This window comes from Engystomops pustulosus, chromosome 1, assembly GCF_040894005.1.
Source record: "Engystomops pustulosus chromosome 1, aEngPut4.maternal, whole genome shotgun sequence".
Lineage (NCBI taxonomy): Eukaryota > Metazoa > Chordata > Amphibia > Anura > Leptodactylidae > Engystomops > Engystomops pustulosus.
In genome coordinates, this window is record NC_092411.1 from 233,583,139 (window position 1) to 233,607,331 (window position 24,193).

The 24,193-nt window shown below is 41.7% G+C and overlaps 1 protein-coding gene across 1 annotated transcript in view; it reads right to left on the reverse strand.

Moving 5' to 3' along the window:
• Window positions 1-880: 880 nt before the first annotated feature.
• Window positions 881-24,193, reverse strand: part of TMEM131L (transmembrane 131 like) — an 80,928-nt gene continuing 57,615 nt past the window's right edge. The window contains exons 24-35 of the mRNA XM_072121078.1: window positions 23,975-24,124; window positions 22,647-23,269; window positions 21,684-21,838; window positions 12,183-12,313; window positions 10,618-10,775; window positions 9,748-9,930; window positions 8,461-8,539; window positions 7,333-7,412; window positions 6,699-6,819; window positions 4,099-4,187; window positions 1,557-1,729; window positions 881-1,314 (exon numbers count right to left, since the gene is read on the reverse strand). Of these exons, the coding sequence (XP_071977179.1) occupies window positions 1,039-1,314; window positions 1,557-1,729; window positions 4,099-4,187; window positions 6,699-6,819; window positions 7,333-7,412; window positions 8,461-8,539; window positions 9,748-9,930; window positions 10,618-10,775; window positions 12,183-12,313; window positions 21,684-21,838; window positions 22,647-23,269; window positions 23,975-24,124 (2,218 nt within the window). The 3' untranslated portion in view covers window positions 881-1,038. The remainder of the gene's footprint in view (window positions 1,315-1,556; window positions 1,730-4,098; window positions 4,188-6,698; window positions 6,820-7,332; window positions 7,413-8,460; window positions 8,540-9,747; window positions 9,931-10,617; window positions 10,776-12,182; window positions 12,314-21,683; window positions 21,839-22,646; window positions 23,270-23,974; window positions 24,125-24,193) is intronic.

Consider the following 24,193-nt stretch of genomic DNA (forward strand, 5'->3'; position numbering starts at 1 on the left):
CAAAAAAAGGACGGCTGCCAAATGATCAGTAGCTTGTCCCAACCTCTTGGAGATAACAATTCTGTTACCTAGTAACTGATCCATAAATATGGACTCAACACATGGAAAACACTCCGAATTGTATTTGTATTTCTCACGTTCCTATAGACTTCTATGGGAGGACAGAGACTGTGGAAACAACTAGCCAAAAGTAGTTGTCCCCAGTTCTTTAATTTTGATCACATTCAATCATAGCCAGCCATAAAGCCATGGACCATTGTCGCTCCATGTATGTTACAGATGAGCCTTAATAAGACTCTGCTTGTAGCCTTCAAGGAATCTATGTGGCCAAAAAGATTTACATTACCAGGTTCTTATAGCATAGCATATTGTAAGTGAATTACCAGTGTGCGCGAGTTGCCCACGTTTTTCTCCGTTTACGTAATATGTGGGAGGTGGCAGTGTGTTATGTTATGATCAGCTTTATCTACTCAGAAATGCTCTTCCTATGAGGTTTCTTTCAGGGTTATGGAGAGGTAATGGCACTGAGAAGATACACATCACAAGGCAGGTGTTGGCAAGCCAGATGCATGCCCATAATCAGATGTAACCAATAAGAAATATATAAATGTTTTACCTAAAAGCCAGTATTATGTAATTCAGTTTTGAAAAGTCATGTTGATAGAAGTAGAATCAGACAACTCCTGAATTTGGCTTCTTACCGAGTGCAAGATTAAGTTCGCATTTGTGGGGACATATATCCGGCCGCAAGTGTGTGGCGGATATATATTCCCATAGACGCCCAAGATTCCCTTTAAGGTTCAGTTAAGCATACAGCCCACCCCTCTGCCACATAACTTAATTTTTTATGACGATGTTCAAATAAATAAAAACACAAATCTTATTAAAGTCAGTAAAAAAAGGAAAAAAAGGATTTATTATCCATATAAAAAGTGCCAAAATATTCACCAACATCATATTCTATTCCAACACCTTGCTCATTCTAGTGACCAAAAACAGCAAGTAACACTAATCACATTTCTTCCACTGGTACCCAGTTCACATGTTCCCGCAGTAACCAGAATCTCTGGAGACTGGAAAAGATTGATTTCTGTTAGCAGTTGTCCAAATGTCCAGATTCATGTACGCATGAAAGGGGTTGAATCTTGAGGAGTATTCTTGCTTGCACATCATTGAGTGAGTCCCAATGTGCTCAGAGTGGGGGGGAGAGCTGCTCACAGGGCAGTACCCATCAAACACATCATTCTGTGGGGCCCAGATAGATCCAAACAGTCCGGACATGGGGGATAAGCTTCTGGTGCTGGAGAGGTAAGGCTGCAATATAAAAGCAGAGTCAATACAACATAGAAGGTGGTACTGCGATAAAGCATCTGCACTGCTGGCGTCTCAACTTCTACAGTACAACATGTAATGATTTAAGTTTAAGAAGAACCATGAAAATATGCAGCTGATGAATAATTCATACTGCTAGGTTTTACCCCTGGAATCTTAGTCCCGTTTTAACTATGTAACATATTCATCTATTCAATCATTTTGAATTGATCACATTTACTTACAGAATTGCTGACGTAGCTTGTTGGTTCCCAGGAGTTTGGCATAGTAGGGCCGGGTGGAGGGGGCGCTGGTGGTGGAGCTGGAGGGTTCAAGTTCCAAGTAGATTGACATTGGTCAATAAAAGCTGGGTTTTGCACATCAGGACATGAAAAGCCATTGTGAAAGTTCATGTTTTCTGCAGAAGGAAAAAACATTACATGTATCAATGTTGCATGATCAAGATTGTTAGCAAACAATAGATGTCCAGTAGTGTATATAAAGGGGGTTAGTGCTTTCATCATAAGAACAGGGGGTCATGTAGCCATTACTTTAATGGATCAACTTTCACAAGTGTGTGTTGCAGAGAAACACTGCAGCAATTCCATAGTTTTGCAGTGCCACAGAAGGGAAAATGAATCTCATTGGCATAAACGTGTCAACATATGAGAAGACCATGTCGGATACACCAGAGATAAAGATTTTATTTTTTACAGCCAATCTATGCTCCGGGTCATTGGAAACCCTAACAATAGACTAATCTATCGACACAGAGTGTTGGGGTCTCTTAAGCAAAGATTTTCTCTGTATTCATTATGAACAATATAACCCGTTTTGCTACCAGTCTAAAGTGAAAACTGTTTTAGCTCAATTTAATAGATGGTCTTGAAATAACAAAAAAAAAAAAAAGCCCTGCCTTCAGTTCCTAAATCTAGCTGCAAGCTTACTATAATTTCCCCATAGCGGAAGAAGACTAGTTTCATTTCTCTATTCCAGTTCAAGAGTTTATGAAATAATAAGGCAACAGCTGGAGCTGCTTATTTTCATGCTGCATGTACAGTTTAGGTTTTAAAGGTCAAAGAAATTAACACCATATCAACATGTTATTTACAAGTATGAATAGGGGTCACGGGCTAAACCATTTTCAAACATACTTGGTGTTTGCTGCATTTTGTGCATTTATGCACCAGTAACAACATCGATCGGTGCAGCACTGGCAAAGGCGCTAGCAGCATTTAAATCCTGTCGACAAGTTTACACCACCTTCTTGGTGGGAGTGTGGCTCCACCATGATGTCATCAAGGAGTGACGATCCATCGGCATGACAGCCTGGGGTCTGTACGAGACTCCAGGGCTTTTAATTGCTGACGATTCATTACAGTGTTCCAGTGGCACACTGTGACAGATCTTCACCAAATCCACCATAAACTGCTATACTGCTGTCTTGCAGTATATCATAAAATGATCACACCCCCTAGGGTTAAAGCACCCTAGGGCAGTGATGGCGAACCTTTTAGAGACCTTGTGCCCAAATTATGACCAAATCCACTTGCCAACATGGCAATTTAAGCAGTAACATGTTGCTACCTGTTTTGTCACAGCTTTTAATTGCATTGGTGTCCTGAGGACACACATACAGTTTAAAGAAAGAGGAGAAATTCAGATTATCATTGTAGCTGCCTAACAGGGGCCCCTGAACAGGAAGAATCATGGGGCCCAAAGCAGCTAAGGATGTGTAGCTTTAAAATATCACTGATAACAGCACATCCTGGGTGGCCAGGGACTGCAGGAGGAGGTTTTGAGTCCTGTCTGGAAACTCTGTGCTGGGATGATGGCCAGGGTGCCCACAGAGAGTGCTCAGAGTGCCACCTCTGGCACCCGTGCCATAGGTTTGCCACCACTGCCCTAGGGGATCTGCAAATACTGTATTTAAAAAAAAAAAAAAAAAGTATTCAGGTTTATATCTGACCCCCCCTCCCCCTTTACATAGAATTGGTATTGGAAAAAAATGTAATAAAATGTTGAGTATTACTGCATCCCAAAAGTCCAGATCATTCAAACTACAAAAATGGTTATTCCTAGCGGGGTTATCCATGACAGAAAATAGTGATATCTGAGGTGCTCCATTTTTACCATTTTGTAACTTATACAAATTGAAATATGAAGTTTGTTCCTCCTAATGCAGAACAATGCTAGACCTCATGTGGCTGGAGTGTGTCAGCAGTTTGCGCAAGATGAAGGCATTGAAGCTATGGCCTGGTCCACTTGTTCCCCAGACCTGAATTCATGTCTTTAGTCCAGGTCTGCGATGAGATCCCTCAGGAGACCATCCGCAATATCATCCGGAGCATGCCGAGGCATTATAGAGAGGTCACACAGGCACGTGGAGTCCAAACATCATACTGAGCCTCATTTTGTTTTGTTTTATGGATATTATATCAACGTTGGATCAGCCTGTCTTGTGTTTTTCTACTTTCATTTTGAGAGTGACTCTAAATCCAGGCCCCAATTGGTTAATAAATTTCCATTGAAGATTTTATGTGATTTTGTTGTCAGCTCATTCAACTTTGTAAAGAAGATCTAGGTTGTTATTTGAGGGTTTCCTTTGATTCTTTTTTTAAATCACTGTTCATACAAACATTTGCTAGCGATCCTTCGTAACTAGAAATCTTTCATTCTTACAATTGGCCTTATAAAAGGGGGCGTGCAAAATTTCAATCTATGCATCTTCTTACAGAAAGATGTATGGTAAGGTCATGATTTCACCTAATATAATGTAGTCTTTACCTTCAGGGTAAGAGTTAAAGTCATTTAACTCCAATGAACCATAGATGCCAGAAAACTGCCTATCACACGTTGAATTCCAATTCATGTAGCTAGAAAAATACAGAAAAAAAAAAAAAAGAATAAAACATTAATACAAATGATACAATACACAGTTTTTCCCCCACCCTGAGGACTATTGAAGGGCCTTCAGAGCTCAAACCTATACTTTTTTTTTCTGCCGAATTATCTAATATATAATAATTCCTTTTATTTATATAGCGTTCATACATCGGTGGCTGAAAGTACTGGCACCCCTGAAATTCTGTTATATATGACACAGTCTTTTTCAAAAAATGATTGCAATCAGAAATTCTTTGGTATTATTATCTTATTTTAATTTGTCTTCAATGGAAAACCACAAAAAGAATTGTTAAAAGGACAAATTGGATATAATTCCACACCAAACATAAAAAAGTGGTGGACAAAAGTATTGGCACTGTTTGAAACTTTAATGTGATGCTTCTCTAATTTGTGTAATTAACAGCCCCTGTAACTTACCTGTGGCACCTAACAGGTGGTGGCAATAACTAAGGGTACATTCACACGTAGCAGTTAAAACTGCATCGCAATCAGCTTTGAGGTGGTTTTAGGTGCAGTTTGTCAATTGAACAGGTGAAAGACATGAACTGAACGAGTGAATTTGATTTTGAAGGGGAAACCTGCTCCACAAATGTCATTCACTTTCAGTTCATGTCTTTCACCTGTTCAATTGACAAAACTGCACCTAAAACCACCTCAAAGCTGATTGCGATGCTGTTTTAACTGCAACATGTGAACGTACGCTAAATCACACTGGCAGCCAGTTGAAATGGATTAACCCCTTAAGGACGCAGGGTATTTTCGCTCATTTCTCGCTCTCCACCTTCAAAAATCCATAACTTTTTCATTTTTCCGTGTACAGAGCTGTGTGAGGGCTTACATTGTAATGAATAGGCAGAAGCCATTCAGCCTTGGGTCAAACGAAGACCCGAGGCTGTCATGGCAACCGATCGCCGATCGGTGGCAAAGAATAGGTTAACAAGCAGCCCTTGAGCCCTCTTCATACACCCTTCATGGCTCTGTGGCAGATATATCCGTCACAGAGCGTGAAGGGGTTAAAGTTGACTCAACCTTTGTCCTGTGTCTTTGTGTGTACCACATTGAGCATGAGGAAGCCTGAGCAGTCTCAGGGCTACAAGTCCATCTCCGAAGACTTGAATGTTCCTGTGTCTACCGTGCCAAGTGTCATCAAGAAGTGTAAAGCCCATGGCACTGTGGCTAACCTCCCTAGATGTGGACAGAAAAGAAAAATTGACAAGAGGTTTTAACGCAAGATTGTGCGGATGGTGGATAAAGAACCTCGACTAATATCCAAACAAGTTCAAGCTGTCCTGCAGTCCGAGGGTACAACGGGACTGTATGGTGGGATACCCAAGAAAAACCCACTTCTTACACAGAAACATAAAAAAGCCAGACTGGAGTCTGCCAAAACTTACCTGAGAAAGCCTAAAACGTTTTGGGAGAATGTTCTCTGGTCAGAGGAGACAAAAGTAGAGCTTGTTGGGAAAAGGCATCAACATAGTTTACAGGAAATAAAAAGAGGCCTTCAAAGTAAAGAACACGGTCCCTAGAGTCAAACATGGGGGGTCCCTGATGTTTTGGGGTTGCTTTGCTGCCTCGGGCACGGGACTGCTTGACCGTGTGCACGGTATTATGAAGTCTGAAGACTACCAACAAATTTAGCAGCATAATGTAGGGGCCAGTGTGAGAAAGGTGGGTCTCCATCAGAGGTCATGGGTCATCCAGCAGAACAATGACCCAAAACACACTTCAAAAAGCACTAGAAAATGGTTTGAGAGACAGCACTGGAGACTGATAGTCTTGTGGAGATTAATTGTGGAGACTAATAGTCAGAGATAGCACTGTAGACTTGTAAAGTGGCAGCAATGAGTCCAGACCTGAATCCCATAGAACACCTGTGGAGAGCTCTCAGCAGTTTGGAGAAGGTGCTTTCAAATCTCAGGGACCTGGAGCAGTTTGCCAAAGAAGAATGGTGTAAAATTCCCGCAGAGCCTTGTAAGAAACTCATTGATGGTTACCAGAAGCAGTTGTTTGCAGTTATTTTCTCTAAAGGTTGTGCTACCAACCATTAGGCTGAGGGTGCCAATACTTTTTGTCCGGCCCATTTTTGTAGTTGTGTGTAAAATGATCAATGATTCGATATTTTTTTCATTCTCTTTTGTGTTTTTTCCTTGCAAGCAAAATAAATGAAGATATTAACACCAAAGAATTTGTGATTGCAATTATTTTCTGGAAGAAAACGAGTATTATCTGACAGAATTGCAGGGGTGCCAATACTTTTGGCCACCACTGTAGATTCTGCAGCGCTGCACAGAGCTTTCCAAATTAGTCCCTGTCCCCATGGGGCTCACAATCTAATCAACCTACCAGTATATTTTGGAGTGTGGGAGGAAACCCATGCAAAACACAGAGAACATACAAACTCTTTGCAGATGTTGACTTGGATGGGACTCCAGCACTGCAAGGCTGTAGTGCTAATAGATACATAGCACAATGCACACCTATTTTGGACTGGTGGGGGATCCTGTGTTACACATGGCACGGGGTTCTCTAGGTTGTAGTTGAGATCGTTCGTCAGACACACTGGCTGTGGAGACCATACGTCTTCCTGTGGGTACAGACCTAAAAAAAAAAAAAAAAGAGAGATTAAATTTCATGCACTTCTAGTTTTACAATGATGAAGTTTTGGAGTTTCTATTTGACAGTTACAATACACAAGATTTTTAACATTTTGAGCATCAGAGCACCCTAGAGCAGTGGTGGCGAACCTATGGCACGGGTGCCAAAGGTGGCACTCAAAGCCCTTTTTGTGGGCACCCAGGCCATCACCCCAGTTACTGCTTTAATTTTTGGTTGGCACCTCGCAATAAATAAGCAGGGTTTTGGGTGGTAGTTTGGTCACTCGGCCTCTAAAAGGTTCGCCATCACTGCCCTAGAGCCTATGCAGCGCTCCTGACTGGGGCAGCATAGAGGCAAAGAGATGACCCCGCTAACCCAAGGGTGCAGGCTGGACCCGTGTCTTGCATACTGTATGCTGGGCTCCGGACACTCAACTATCTGATATTGAGAGCTTTGCCGGGGGGATATGCAATCAGCGGCTATCCTTTAAGTAACTAATAAAGTAAAATGATTTACCTTTATTTTTATCAACTTCTGGCCCCTCTGAAAAAGGTGGTAAGATGTCTGAATAATGAGACAATGGGTTTATATCGGAACTAAAAATAAAAAGATAATATAGTGTTAAAAACTAGAATTAAAAACCACATATCAAAGTGAACTGTGGATTCTCATTAGTTTTGTTACATAGAAAATTTCTTACAGAGTGTCCCATTTCTGCTCAGGGCATACTGTTTTGAGTTGGCTGTCCGGATGCTTTAATGTCTTTGGTCTATCGGCACACCATCCTTTCCCATTAAGTTAACCACATTTTGCATTATTTTAAGATATCCCAAATTCTATTAAAGATTGTTCTGTGTCATTTATGTGATTTGTTCAAATTAAGTTAAAATACAGAAAGCATCTATATAAATAACTCAAAAAACCTGCCCCCATCAATGATATTACTTTCCTCAGGTGCCCCTTGAGTAACAGGGAATTACTTTAACTTTTAAGAGTGTGTCCAAATACTGATTAATAAATTAACCAATAAAATATATGTCTACACAAAAAAGGATAGAAATGAGGAATCAAGTGGAAGGAATTGTCAGTAATTTAGATATTGCATAATGCAGAGTTTACCGAAAGATATAGCTATAGCAACCTGCATATACATTAACATAACATCCACTTTTCTTTTGTACTTTCGCATGAAAAAATTATTGCTGCATGACTGTTCAAATGCACAACTAAAAGCAGCTTTAACACTATAAACTCGGATGTTAACAGAGAACTTTCTCAAACCCAAAAGGTTAATAAATGATGGATCTGGCCCTGGTTAGAAAAGTTGCCTGGGAGATGCGTGCTCTTCACTCTTCGGAGGTATGCAGGCTCTGTGCCAATACAAACAAGTCCACCAGACTCACATTACCGGTCTGTACAAACACATTACTAAAAGGGCGGCTTTCATAGCTGAAAACCTACACTATTGTTAGATACAGCAAGGAAGCTAGCCATGTGAGCAGGCCGGGCATATATTAGCTGCAACACGTTACCCAGAAGGCAGCAATGTATATAACACGTCTATATAAATCCCCCAAAGTCTCAGGCATTCTGTAGCTTCACAAGATACTGTAAGACAACAAACATTGTATTCTAAAGACTTACCTGGTATTACAAATACTGTGCGACAGATTTAATGATATTGGGTTTTCTGAAGGAAAATTATGTTGTGTTGGGGCTTCTCCTAGGGGAAAAAAAACCAAAAAACTTACAGTTAACAATCCTTAGACGACCAGGTATTCATAGCTACCGGTAGTGACAGCCTATCTTGACTTGAATCCACAGGGCCCTGTTCACACAATGCAGTTTTAAATCCATCAAAGCTGTGGTTTGTGTTTTATGAAATTTGTTGCAATTGCATTTACACCTGCATAAAAAAAACCACATATAGAAGGGAAATCGGACTTCAAAAATGTATCCTAATGGCTATTATTGCTCACTAAACCACATAAAACTGTTGGCTCCAAAAGAAGGTAGCAGAATTTAATATTTCTGTAGCCATAATTATTATGTAAAGCCAGAGGTGAATAACTTCTTGTGTACTGCCTCAATTTTTGATCGTAATCGTACCTGGCGCAAACGCCGCGCACTCGTACCTGGCGCAAACGCCGCTCGATCGTACCTGTACAGTACGAGCTTGCAAAGTTGTGCCAAGTTTGACTGTTTCACTGGATCAGGAGAACGGAGGTCCTATTCTTCCATCCCACCACTCCATAGCATACTTTGGGAATACCACGCACAACGCTTGGATATCTCGGCCACTCTCATAGAAGTGAATGTAGCAGTGGTTGTGAATTCAACCCCCCCCCCTCCCCCGCAACCTCCCTGCCATGGGACACTGATCTCCCAACCAATGGATAACGGTTAAAGGGATTGTCCACTTCCAGCAAATAAATTAATATGGTTTGTGAAAAGTTATACAATTTTCCAATATACTGTCTGTATCAATTCCTAACGGTTTCCTAGCGCTCTGCTTGCTGCCATTGTACAGGATGCTTCATTGTTTACTCCAACTGCATAGAAATCTGTCCATAGTGATGTGATGTCATCACAGAGTAATTAGAGCCGTGTGATGCTAACGACTCTTGCACCTGCTTGTCCATCACATGACCATGGACAAATTTCTATGCCCTAGGCTGGAGCCACACGTAGCGCTTTGTCTGCGCTTGCAAGCACAGACAAAGCGCTACGTGTGGCACCAGCCCTAGAAATAAGCAATGAAGCTTTCAATAGAAGGACAGCAAGCGGAGATCTAGAAAACCTTGAAGTATGGATACAGAAAGTATATTGAAACATTTTACAGATTTTCATTACACAAACAATATCAATTATTTGCTGAAAGTGGACACAGCTTTAAGTCTTATTAGTAATAAACCCCCTTTAACTACTTACTTGTAGGGAAATATAGGCGATTAGGGAGGGTATTTTTCTTATCTCCATCAGAACTGCTAGTGCTGCTCCAGCTTCCCCAGCTTCCTCGGCTGGCTCGCACACTACCACGAGAACTTCCACATTCTGAGCTAGAGTCTGAAGAAAACTTGTCCACGGATTTCTTTTTCAAAATCTGGTAACACTCTAAAAATGAAGAAACAAAACAAACAAAACAGATTTTCCTTCAAAACTGGAAAAATGCTTAGTGCAAAATTTGCATCTGGATGTGTTAAACATATAATATACGGAAGCCTCCATGGTTTCAGTGGGACGGACAGTTCCCCACGGCTGACCCACATGAAATGCTTAAAGATACATTGGTCCACAATATAACCAGTGACTGGTTAAGTGGGCAGTGAGTGTCAGGAGAAATGGATGCACCATGTTACCAGTGCATGTTCCAGAAGTGGGACCTGCATCTACCATATATTCCTTTTCTTGAGACTATGGTGGTGATGAGTAGTAATAGGATTCGGAAATAGTTTAAGGTATGTCCAAGTGGTCCCCGACTTACATCCGTCCCCTAGTTACAAACGGCCCTGTGGATGTTATGGCAATGGCAATTCACTGTACTTTTGCCCTAGCCTACAATAATCTGTTATAACAGTTATCACAGGTGTCTGCAATTAAGCTAATCCTGGTTCTTATGACAACCCAACATTTTTAAAATCAAATTGTCAGAGACCGCTGGGGTTACAATTATAAAATATACAGTTCCAACTTACATACAAATCTACAGAATCTTGTATGTAACCCGGGACTACCTGTATTTACAAAAAACTTGACATAAGTAATAAATAACTAAAAGCAGACAATAGACATCCTCCTTACCTGAATCACCACGTGGAGGCATTCTACTAGATTTCTGTTCTCCTCTGCACACATCTGCATTGGTGAAAGAATTCCACATTTTCCCTCTGTTACAAAGTCTTATTTCTGCTCTGTCTGCCTCTTGATAGCCATGTTTCACAGCAGTTTGCTCTGTAACCCTGGTTAAGAAAAGCAACAGATACTGAGCAATGGTAAAAAAAAAAACCCTCCTTTATAGCTCTGCAGTGTTCTTATGCTATAGGGGTTGTTTGCTACCGTCAAATACAAAAGTTGCAAAATACTATCAAAAGTTTCACCACATAGACCAGGATTGTGACTAAAAATTGTGCTTAAACAGAAAGTTGCAATACTTAGTCCTTTTGTGATAACTTGGCAACGCAAGTTTAATCCTTTTGCGCACCATGTTGTGGTGCTGCATGGGGTATGTGGAGAGCACTCATGGGTTGAGCTCTCTTCATACATGGCAGGTGACAGCTATATAACACAGCTAACACCTGCCTCTAACTTAAATGGCTGATCAGCCCCCCCCCCCCTCATGACATCGGTGGGCGCCGATCGGAAAGACTGAAATAAAAGAAAAAAAAATTTAAAAGTTTCTTTTTTAAACTTTTTTTTTTATATAAAAACAAAAAACAAAAGTTTAAATCTCCCTCCTTTCCTTAGAACTCATGTAAAAATAAAGGAATCATCACTTTTTTTGCCATTTTCCATCCACAAATATACTGCCATATAGGTTCCAAATTGAGAGAAATGTAAACATCAGCACATACCGCAAACACGTCCGTAAACGGATGTATGAAAATGGTATTGGCCTAAGAATTTGAGAAAATGGCAATTTTTTTTTTCTTGTACAAAAGAGCTTCTTTTTTTTAAAAATTCTACTAAAACATAGTAAAACCTACATTTGGAATTTTGCTTTACAGTTTGAGTGCACTGCCTGTAACATTAAAGATAGCAAAGTAACAAACCCTCACAAATCTCTGAAAACAAAACAAAAATTAAAAGTTATGGCTTTAGAAATGAGGGGAGTAAAAAACTAAAAAAAGAGTCCTGTAACGGTTATTGAATTTGGGGCGAGCAGGGTCTTTGTCAAAGTGACTTTGCACTGTCCTATGTTCATTTGGTTCTATGGAAAGTCTCAAAACACATAGTAAATTACATTTTATATATTGTGTGTGCTCTCAGGAACACTTTTAATCCTCGCGTGCTGGTGTTATACTGCATGTCACAGGACTTCCTTTTTCTAAACGGAGGAGTTTTACACTAAATTGACCACAGTTCATTTTATGGTTGACGTTTTCCTGAGTTCACAATTTTATGCCGTAGCTTACATGGTTATGGGCGCTGGAGTGTAACCTGCTGGGGTTGACACAACAGTGGAAACAAGAAGTTCTCTAACACTACTACTGCAGACAAAAAGTTACCGTGTGAATACCTTTTGATAAAGTGGTAAAAAAGAAAAAAAAACAAAGAGAGAAAGAGGATTTATGAAAACACAACCCAACAAAAAACAAGGAAGTGAAAGCCCCCGAGACTGGCATGGCCAGAAGTGTCGCCGCAGGCACCTTGCAGGGAAGACGCTGTTCTTCTTCTTGTTTTTCCTGGCACAGGTTCTGTTCTTATTCCAATTCAGATTTGGAAAAATACTGTCTCTTTTTTCCACTGGACTGGACTTTTTTCGGAAGGGTTCCTCATGCTAAAATGAGAAAAACAGACTGTATAAGTAACAATAATATATGTATGAGCTCCCTGGCATTATCCAATGTAAACCACTTCTGTTCAATGCAGAGATATAATGGAGACTACACAGACTATTGTGCTATGCTGCTGTGGTAGACAAATAGCGCAGAGTTTTTCAGCACAATTTTTGTGCTCGAGTTTATAAATTCTAGCAGTATGCCAACATTAATAAAATATAACTTTTAATATAAATGAATAAAAAGGACCACCTGTTACACTGCGGTCCAGATAATCACACGGTTACAATTACAGACAAGACCTAGTGAGACATAAACACCAGACGAGACGGGTACTGACCCCGTACTACACAAAATAAAGTATTTACAATTGCAGCATTAGATAGGGCTATTTGGAAAGTGCAGAGGTACCAGTGCTAGGGTAGAAAAAAGGTTGGATCTCACCCATCTTCATCCGGGTTCTGCCGTGGTAGGGACCGTTTTGTGCAGTGATAACCTATTGCGCCCTATTCACACTATTGTCCTGATCCCCTTTTTGTTTGCTCCCAGCCCTTACAAGGGCGGTCCCACACTTTCCCTGAACAAGCTGTTATGCCCTTACTCTATGCTGTTCTTCTGTATTGGTTCCCTACGCGTTTCGTGCAACGATCCATGTGCACTCCTCAGGGGAAACTGGAAATCGTAATATTGGTGCTCGTATACTTGCTGCGCCGCGGTGGGCAAATCGACTTCGCTAACGCTAAATAGTCTGCAAAAGCGGGCAGTGGCCCGTCCTGTGCTTTTAAGAGAGCTGCAGGTATACACCTAGACACTAGGTAAAGAAGCACGGCGTCGGCGCGAATCTGCTGCGCCTGCGTCCATTTTAAAGCCGGTTCCGGATCCGCCCATGCCACGCCCCCTATGACGTGTATCGGGGTTAGTGTCATGGCATGGGAGGGGTCTATGTACGGTGGTACGCAGGGCGATCCGCCTGCCTCTCGTACATGATTGTAGACAACCTCCTTGACTTGCAACTCTGGTGATAACTAGATGCAAGTACACATGGAGGAAGATGAGAGTCTCCTAACATTTGGGAGTTCCGGCCATTGTACTTTGACCGGAGTGTAGAGGTAATTTTATAAGTTTACATGAAAGTTTATCTGATTTACCTATACAAAGTCCTTTAAGCTGGAGACAATTGGGTCTAAAAGGAAATTTGGTTTTTACGGCAGGAAAAAATGTATAGAATGGCAACAGTCAAAACTCTAGGAGTATTCGGTTGGACCTCTTGTCTGAGGCAGTATGGGCCAGGAGGTAATTAACATACAAAGGAATCATCTAGGAATTATAGTATGTAGGTATCAAGGACGGTAGGGGAGGGATGGAAGAGTTAGAGGAAGCAGGCATAGTATGGAGGTAATCCGCATCAAGGACGGTAGGAGAGGGATGGAAAGGTTAGAGGAAGCAGGCATAACTAAGGGTTTCATTAAGACCCCTAGGGGCCACTGTGTCCAGGAGAAATATCCATCTTGCTTCGCATCGCAAGACGGATCTGTCCCAGTTTCCTCCCCTAATTGGTCTCGGGATAGCCTCTATCCCATGGAACCTAAGTTTAGTTGCGTCACCATTATGAACCAAATTGATGTGACGGGCTAAGGGTGTATCCCTTTTGTGTAGGATATCACCCAAGTGCGCTCCTATCCTCCTTCTCAATTGGCATATGGTCTTGCCAATGTATTCAAGTTTACATTCGCATACCGCCCTGTAAACTACTCCTTCTGTCCTGCAGTTGATGAATTGTTTAATTGTGAAGGTTCTACCCGTTACTGTAGATGTGAAGGTTTTGACTCTTGCCATGTAGGGACAGGCGATGCATCCACTACAGCCAAAGTTACCAGTGACAGGAGTTTTATCAAGCCAGGTGGTTTGCTGCTCTTGTGTGAAGTGACTATGAACTAGTCTATCTTTTAGTGAGCGGCCTTTCCTATATGTCACAGTTGGGTGGGTGCTGATTACATCCCTCACATCAGGGTCCATCAGTAGGATGTCCCAGTGCTTTTCTAGAATTTCGCGAGCACTCGGTGCCCCATTATCGTATGTGGTGATCAGCCTGATCATTTTGTCCTCATTAGTTTTCTCTTGTTTTCGGAGAAGGTCGTTCCTATTTCTACTTAGAGCATCCCTAAAGGCTGTCCTCAGCAGTCCATCCGGATATCCCTTGTCCTGGAATCTCCGGCGAAGGTCCTTAGCTTGTTTAATGAATTTTTTTGTCCCTGAGCAGTTCCTCCTTAGGCGGAGGTATTGCCCTTTAGGGATACCCCGTTTAAGGGGGATGGGGTGGCAGCTTTCCCATCTGAGAAGTGAATTGGTTGAGGTTGCTTTTCGATACACCTCAGTAGCAAGGCCACCCTGTTCATCCTTTGTAATTAGGACATCCAAGAAAGGTAGTTTAGTTCCTGAGCTCTCATAAGTAAAACGTAGCCCTATTGGGTTACTGTTAAGTTTTTGGACGAAGATGGCAAACTCCGAGGCCGGGCCTCTCCAGATGACTAGCACGTCATCTATGTATCTGTGCCATGCCTCTATTTTGTCTGTATCCAGTGTGCTGTCATCATTAAACACCAGGGATTCCTCCCACCAGCCCAGGAGCAAATTGGCATAGCTCGGAACTGGGAGTACCTGAAGACATCCTCTCAGACATAAGACTTCTCAATAGCTTAGCCAACGAGAATAACCCCTGTCAAACTGGAAAAGGTCCCTTTACCGACTGTAAATTGAAAAGCACTCGACTTCCACCTCCCATGGATGCCTCCCCGATCGATGTTTTCCTAAATAGAGTAACCGGGGATCTTAAACGGATGGAAAAAACATCCTCCCGCTTCAATTGTACAAAAGAGGAAATAGAGGCTCTAAATATCCTCCAAAAGGATAAAACAATAACCATCAAGCAGTCAGACAAAGGAGGCAACGTAGTCCTCCTTGAAACCAGGCAATATAAAGAGATGTGCCTTAACCTACTTGATGACAAAGAGACATACGAAGTACTACCTCAAAATCCCACCAAGAAATATCTCCAAGAGCTTGACTTATTACTTCAGCAGGCAAAAACTGATGGCATTATTGACGACGCCGAATTTAACTTTCTTAAACCCAGAAACCCGGTAACAGCAACCTTTTACAGCCTCCCCAAGGTGCACAAGGGGCTCTCCCCCTTGAAAGGGCGCCCTATTGTATCTGGGGTTGACAATATTACACAAAACCTGGGGATATACCTTGACAAGGTGCTAAGAGAGTTTGTTATAGCACTCCCCTCCTATACAAGAGATACTCTAGACCTCCTGTCGAAACTAGAAGGTATAACTCTCGACAACGACCATATCATAGGAAGTGTGGATGTAGAGGCGTTATATTCATCTATACCTCACAATATGGGCCTGAAGGCAGTGGCACATTTCCTGAGGTCCAGGGGGAGGCAGCATGAGACACACAACAGGTTCCTTCTGAAAGCCTTGGAATTCTGTCTAACCAAAAACTTTTTCCTCTTTGATGGCAAATTCTACCACCAGCTCAGGGGCACGGCAATGGGTTGGCCCTGTGCGCCAACCTATGCCAATTTGCTCCTGGGCTGGTGGGAGGAATCCCTGGTGTTTAATGATGACAGCACACTGGATACAGACAAAATAGAGGCATGGCACAGATACATAGATGACGTGCTAGTCATCTGGAGAGGCCCGGCCTCGGAGTTTGCCATCTTCGTCCAAAAACTTAACAGTAACCCAATAGGGCTACGTTTTACTTATGAGAGCTCAGGAACTAAACTACCTTTCTTGGATGTCCTAATTACAAAGGATGAACAGGGTGGCCTTGCTACTGAGGTGTATCGAAAAGCAACCTCAACCAATTCACTTCTCAGATGGGAAAGCTGCCACCCCATCCCCCTTAAACGGGGTATCCCTAAAGGGCAATACCTCCGCCTAAGGAGGAACTGCTCAGGGACAAAAAAATTCATTAAACAAGCTAAGGACCTTCGCCGGAGATTCCAGGACAAGGGATATCCGGATGGACTGCTGAGGACAGCCTTTAGGGATGCTCTAAGTAGAAATAGGAACGACCTTCTCCGAAAACAAGAGAAAACTAATGAGGACAAAATGATCAGGCTAATCACCACATACGATAATGGGGCACCGAGTGCTCGCGAAATTCTAGAAAAGCACTGGGACATCCTACTGATGGACCCTGATGTGAGGGATGTAATCAGCACCCACCCAACTGTGACATATAGGAAAGGCCGCTCACTAAAAGATAGACTAGTTCATAGTCACTTCACACAAGAGCAGCAAACCACCTGGCTTGATAAAACTCCTGTCACTGGTAACTTTGGCTGTAGTGGATGCATCGCCTGTCCCTACATGGCAAGAGTCAAAACCTTCACATCTACAGTAACGGGTAGAACCTTCACAATTAAACAATTCATCAACTGCAGGACAGAAGGAGTAGTTTACAGGGCGGTATGCGAATGTAAACTTGAATACATTGGCAAGACCATATGCCAATTGAGAAGGAGGATAGGAGCGCACTTGGGTGATATCCTACACAAAAGGGATACACCCTTAGCCCGTCACATCAATTTGGTTCATAATGGTGACGCAACTAAACTTAGGTTCCATGGGATAGAGGCTATCCCGAGACCAATTAGGGGAGGAAACTGGGACAGATCCGTCTTGCGATGCGAAGCAAGATGGATATTTCTCCTGGACACAGTGGCCCCTAGGGGTCTTAATGAAACCCTTAGTTATGCCTGCTTCCTCTAACCTTTCCATCCCTCTCCTACCGTCCTTGATGCGGATTACCTCCATACTATGCCTGCTTCCTCTAACTCTTCCATCCCTCCCCTACCGTCCTTGATACCTACATACTATAATTCCTAGATGATTCCTTTGTATGTTAATTACCTCCTGGCCCATACTGCCTCAGACAAGAGGTCCAACCGAATACTCCTAGAGTTTTGACTGTTGCCATTCTATACATTTTTTCCTGCCGTAAAAACCAAATTTCCTTTTAGACCCAATTGTCTCCAGCTTAAAGGACTTTGTATAGGTAAATCAGATAAACTTTCATGTAAACTTATAAAATTACCTCTACACTCCGGTCAAAGTACAATGGCCGGAACTCCCAAATGTTAGGAGACTCTCATCTTCCTCCATGTGTACTTGCATCTAGTTATCACCAGAGTTGCAAGTCAAGGAGGTTGTCTACAATCATGTACGAGAGGCAGGCGGATCGCCCTGCGTACCACCGTACATAGACCCCTCCCATGCCATGACACTAACCCCGATACACGTCATAGGGGGCGTGGCATGGGCGGATCCGGAACCGGCTTTAAAATGGACGCAGGCGCAGCAGATTCGCGCCGACGCCGTGCTTCTTTACCTAGTGTCTAGGTGTATACCTGCAGCTCTCTTAAAAGCACAGGACGGGCCACTGCCCGCTTTTGCAGACTATTTAGCGTTAGCGAAGTCGATTTGCCCACCGCGGCGCAGCAAGTATACGAGCACCAATATTACGATTTCCAGTTTCCCCTGAGGAGTGCACATGGATCGTTGCACGAAACGCGTAGGGAACCAATACAGAAGAACAGCATAGAGTAAGGGCATAACAGCTTGTTCAGGGAAAGTGTGGGACCGCCCTTGTAAGGGCTGGGAGCAAACAAAAAGGGGATCAGGACAATAGTGTGAATAGGGCGCAATAGGTTATCACTGCACAAAACGGTCCCTACCACGGCAGAACCCGGATGAAGATGGGTGAGATCCAACCTTTTTTCTACCCTAGCACTGGTACCTCTGCACTTTCCAAATAGCCCTATCTAATGCTGCAATTGTAAATACTTTATTTTGTGTAGTACGGGGTCAGTACCCGTCTCGTCTGGTGTTTATGTCTCACTAGGTCTTGTCTGTAATTGTAACCGTGTGATTATCTGGACCGCAGTGTAACAGGTGGTCCTTTTTATTCATTTATATTAAAAGTTATATTTTATTAATGTTGGCATACTGCTAGAATTTATTACGATTATATGCCTATGGTCAGGTACCTGTAATATACGTATCACCCCAATTTAGTGATTAATACAGGGTACTCATTTCTATTTACAGTTCGAGTTTATAAACAAAAAATATACACATAAACATATATATCAATCTGGTGTTCTCTTCTCCCTGTGGCAAGTCTTTGGGTTCCCAGCAGCGCAGGCAGATGCAAGTCTATGCGATTTGCCTGCACACACACAATGACGCTATAGATTGACAAGAGCAGATCGCATAGACGCTTGGTGATGTTATAGTTTGTGCGAGGGCAGATCACAGACTTGCATCTGCCCTCACTGCCGGGAACCCGATGACTTGCTGCGGAGAGAAGAGGACACCGGGGGGCTCTGCTCTGGACATTTTAATAATTGGAGGGGCTGAAGTGGACATTAATGAGGTGAGACTACTGGAAATTTTATTAAAGAGTAGTGGTTGCATTTCCCACTCTAGGTGAAAGTCAATACTCGAGAAAATACGTTCTCCCAGTCTTAAAATTAAGGGCCTCGGCTTATACTCAAACTAAATTTTAAACAAGTACAACTCTATATCTTGGCTGTAACCGTCATGAACAGATTACCATTGCTATAAACACCTCCAGTCAATGGGGATGTTTACACCCAAATACATAACCCTCATATCCTCAGGTATCAGATATCAGATATACACAATAAAAGATCAGGGAATTCTGAAATATGACAGTTCTGCCATTACAATATATTAATTATTCGCCTGGATTCATTTCCTAGCTTAACATTTCTAAAGCTGGTCATATACCACAACTAAACATTGATGAATCTGCTAAATTTGGGGACTCATTGTTCTGGCAGATATAACCTTTTTTGGAATCGGCAGTTACCCAACCCAATTCTGAAGAAATATAATTTAAAAAAAACACAAAAATGCACTTTAGAGCATATACAGGCGGTCCCCTACTTAAGAACAATCGACTTACATACGACCCCTAGTTACAAACGGACCACTGGATATTGGTAATTTATTGTGCTTTAGTCCTAGGCTACAATAAACAGCTATAACAGTTATCAAATGTGTCTGTAATGAAGCTTTAGTGTTAATATTCATTCTTATGACAACCCAACATTACTAAAATCCAATTGTCACAGAGACCAAAAAAGTTCTGGCTGGGATTACAATGATAAAATATACAGTTCCGACTTACATACAAATTCAACTTAAGAACAAACCTACAGACCCGATCTTGTATGTAACCCGGGGACTGCCTGTAAAAGGATATTTATCTGCAATAGTGTAAACTTTTTCTAGTCATTTCGTTAAAACACTCTAAGAATTAGTATTCTGCCATCTGCAGGCTGTATGTGGCACTGCAACACCTAGACAAAATACATCCCAAGACAAAATAGTATCAAAATAACAAACTGCCCTGAAATCACTGCCCTCCATTCCATATCTTACATCTCATTATCAGGATGCATGAATCAATTGCTCAGACATCTCTGACCACTTCTATTCACTGTGAATGTAATGCCAATGTAAGACCAATAGAGAGAAAGTAGTAAAGTGAGTTCCACCTCCCTAGCTCTCCTCTCGGTATAAATGTGATGATCATTCTGTCCTGTCACCCAGGTGATGGAATGAGAGACATTACTGACATGGCGGTTTAGCAGAGAAGGATGGTGTCTCATATGCTCCATAAACATTCAGTGTAGCTGGAGGACTTTACCATTCGCTACCAATTAGTACCGAGTAGGTTTAATGTTATCTGTTCTGCATTTTCCATATTGCAACAACTTTTACAATTTTGTGATATGAGGGTCATAAGGGTTATGCCTTTTTAAAGGTTTTACATTATAAAATTTAATTAAAAATAATATGAAAAAAATATCTACTTTGATCCTATTTTAAATTATTATGACTTATTTATAGAGTACCATTAATTCTAAGGTGCAGTACAATCAGTAAGGAGTTCACATACTTTACATCAAGACAGTAACAAAATGCAAGTATAATATACAAAAGCTACAGGAATCTGGAGACAAGAGGGAGCAGAGCAGTTATGTGTTGTAGGTGATCCTGAACAGGTGGGTTTTAATGTAACATTTAAAGGTTCAGAAGCTGGGGGACAGTCTGACATATTTCGGTAGAGAGATCCAGAGTATGGGGGGGGATGCACAGGAGAAGTCTTGGATACGGCTGTGAGAAGAGCGGATGGTAAACGAGTGAAGCAGAAGGTCCTGTGAGGACGGTAGTGATGATGGGACGCTACTGGTTGATTATTTCAGAGATATGAAGTGGAAAGGTTGTGAACAGCTTTTTAAGTCTTGATTAACACTTTATACTGAATTTGTTCTGCAATGGGTAACCAGTTAAGAGACTGGCAGGGTAAAGAGGTAGAGGAGAAGCGAGGAGACTGATGGAATAGGTGGGCAGCAGACTTAAAGAGATCCAGTCATCAGAAACTGGCCTAATAAACTACTACCAGGATGTTGTCAAGCAGCTTTACCCCTTAGAAATCATGCTTCTTTCATAGCCCAGCATGGCTCCATCACCCAGAAAATCCACTTTGAAGTGAAACGTAAACTGGTTGTATAAAGTCAAGGGGAACTTAACATTGAAGTCAAGTTCTCCCTGCCTCTGAACCCCTCCTCCTGTTACTTGCATAATGCACCAGACTTCAGGTGATCTGGTTAGTGATTTATCTGGGTGCAAGAGCATCAATTACAGTAAAGGGGGCATTCTGAGACCACGAAAGCTTGACCTCAGTGTTAAACTCTCCGCCTCTTAAATACAATTATTTAAACACTTTAAACTCACTTCAAATTTGATTTTCTGAATGATGCCAGCACCCTAGGCCATGAAAGAAACATGATCTGAAAGCCGTTTAGCTGCTTGACAACATACTGGCATTGGTTTATTAGGTATATTTCTGCTGACAGATTCCCTCTCAGGACAGATTGGAGTGGGGCTAGTTCATATAATATCTACATAAGAAAAACAGAAACCTTCTAGGAGCCGAGCCATGCAACTATCTTGGACCTGGCTATAAGACAACTCCAACCTTTACTAGGTTTTCTGTAAAACACAAAAGACTTCTAGTATGCCCCCTCCATTGCTCTACATAAGCACCATCAGTAGATAACCTCCTGTGTTCTCTGCAGAATTTCTACAATAACGTCCGTTTCATTGTCATACAGAAAATGATGCAGATGACAAACAGTGACAACAATTTGTTTCTCACTTTTAGAATTTCTCAGCTTAAGGTTCCTATATGTTTTAGGAACACTAATTCAATACTCAATAAGTCACAAGTCTAAAAACACGATAAGTACCGTACCTTTGCCAAGACCACGTCCACTCTGGCATAGGTCTTCTCCTCTCTGGGCATGTACTGGGTATTTTTTTCTGCCAATAGGTCTCTGTCCACAGTCTTTTTAGAGGTGTCAATGTTCGCCTTTGGCGTTGTTGGGGAATCCAGATTCTGCTTGTTTCCTGCAATTATAAAAGCTATGTAACTATGCAAAAAAAAAAAAAAAAAAAAAAAAGTGTTCAGGTGTTCACGAGAATTTGTAAGAAGTAAGGGAAGTAACTGGAAGAAGCAGGGCCCCATAGCAAACTTCTGGGGCCCCCTTCCCATATATGCACACACAATATATGTATGCATACACACACAGTTTCTATGTCTTAACTTTAAAAAAGAAAAAAAATTAAAAAAATCGGTGAGAATATAGTGGGCGGTGTAAACTACCTCGAACAACAGACTAAAAAAGGAAGCAAGAAGGCCACTACAGCATACACACCACACACATGTTACATACATATTATACTGTACAATGTGCAGCATAATATGTACATCATGGTGAACATCCTCCATTTTTTAGTGTCAGGTCAGATGACTGGGCCCCCTGACACATTTATTTTAAACCATGGACTTGAACAAGCAATGCTTGTTGGACCTCAGGGCTGCCATAGACTGTAGTGGATCCAAGTTGCATGGGTGGTTCTGATCCAGAGAGGAAGCCCCTTACATTCCACGGTCTTGCTTGACTATGCCATACAATTCAAAGATGGGCACAATGGCTACATAGATAGATCATTTTAGCAGATTCAAATACATTTATGGATTTCTTTGAAATACATCTAATATCTATGAACACCTTTGGATCTCCGTGCCCTTACACAATATATTGTCTGCTTTAGAATCACTGTCAACTTTCAAGAAACTGCAATAAATGTTGAAGATGTAAATGAAAATATAAGAACAAAACTAAAGCAGAAAGAAGGAAAAAAAAATATTTACCCTCCACCTTTCTGAAACCTGTTTGTGATTGGGCCTGCTGCTGCAGCAGATTACTAGACGTGCCATCTTCAGGTATTTTACTGGGTGCAGGTAAACCACAACGGTTCTGCTGCTTGGACTCAGACATCTTATCTGAGGAAGTTTTGAAGTCCGTTTCCATAGGAAACATACAAATGATAGGCTCCTTCAAAGTGCTTTTATTTATAGTCCTCTGCGAGGGAAGTGTTGGTTGAAGTGCAGTTTCCTTGGCTTCCAGAACAATATCTGGGTTGGTTAAGTGCTTTTGGTTACCCGTATCTATGTGGTCTACAGAATTAAAGTCTGTCCACCTTTCTGCTAGAGTCTCACTACACGTAGAGTCCTTTGGAGAGGGAGGCTGCATGTCGGCGATGAGCTGTTGGTTTGAGTCACAAGTGGGTATACTACTAGACGCACTGCTTGGCTTCTGTTTCGTGCTGTAGTACACCGAACACTTGTGTTTCTTCTGAGAATGGCTGTATGTGGCCGGTCCTCTCTTGGATGCATTCTGGCTTCGGACAGGCAGAGCTGCAACCGCTAAGTAGCCCTTTCCCTTGCCTTTATCTGGTGGGCTGGAAGAGTCTGTAAAACTTTTACAGCTGCTCCTATGAAGTGATCATTTAAGACAAATGTATTAAAAATAAGGTTTTCAACATTTAATAGGAAAACAATTGCAGATTATACTAAACAACATTTATTAACACTTAATACAAGATAAACTATGCCAAATATATCAACTACCTCATTTGAAGCAGCACTTGGACAGCCTTTATATCTTGGCTCATGCTTCAAAAAATAGCACACAATTTAGGAAAATGCAACACTGGATCAGTTGCCCACGTAAGATTTTGGTCAATGAAAGTGAAGTTTGATCAGAGTTTGGTCCCATTTCTACGCTATGCGACCATCCCTTTTTGTAGACCTAGTGTCATCTTTGTTGTGACTTTCACCCCAGATTTTCACTGCTCTAAGCTATATGAAAAATTGGCAAAACTAGTATAGTATTCTAGCAATGTCTATCTTTTAACCACTCATTGACTTTAATGGGGCGTTTCCCACACAACTCTGATCGGAGTACTACATGCCGTGTTTTTCTCTTCTAAGATCAGATCAAAAGACTGTGGAAAACATCTGAGGTGTGCATGGATAATAGGCCACCAATGAGTTAATTTCTATCCTAGCACTGTCTGATGTAGACCAAAAAGCACATAATAGTTTTTGGACAAGCGACCAGATTAATATGTGCTACATGCATAAAAGCTTGTAAAATATGGATCACAAATCAAGAAAACTTTTTGTTGCAGACGTACCTGTAGGATTCAGAGGTGAGCGTGTCTACAGGGTTAGAGCTGTGCTGTGGAGATGAGTTTGAGCAGTTTCTATGTCTTAGCTTTAAAAAATCGGTGAGAATATACTGGGCTTGCTGGATGGCTATCAAAACTACACCGAATAACGACAGACTAAAAAAGGAAGCAAGAAGGTCACTTATTATAAATTCACAGAACAAAGAGGACATTTAAATAGGGATC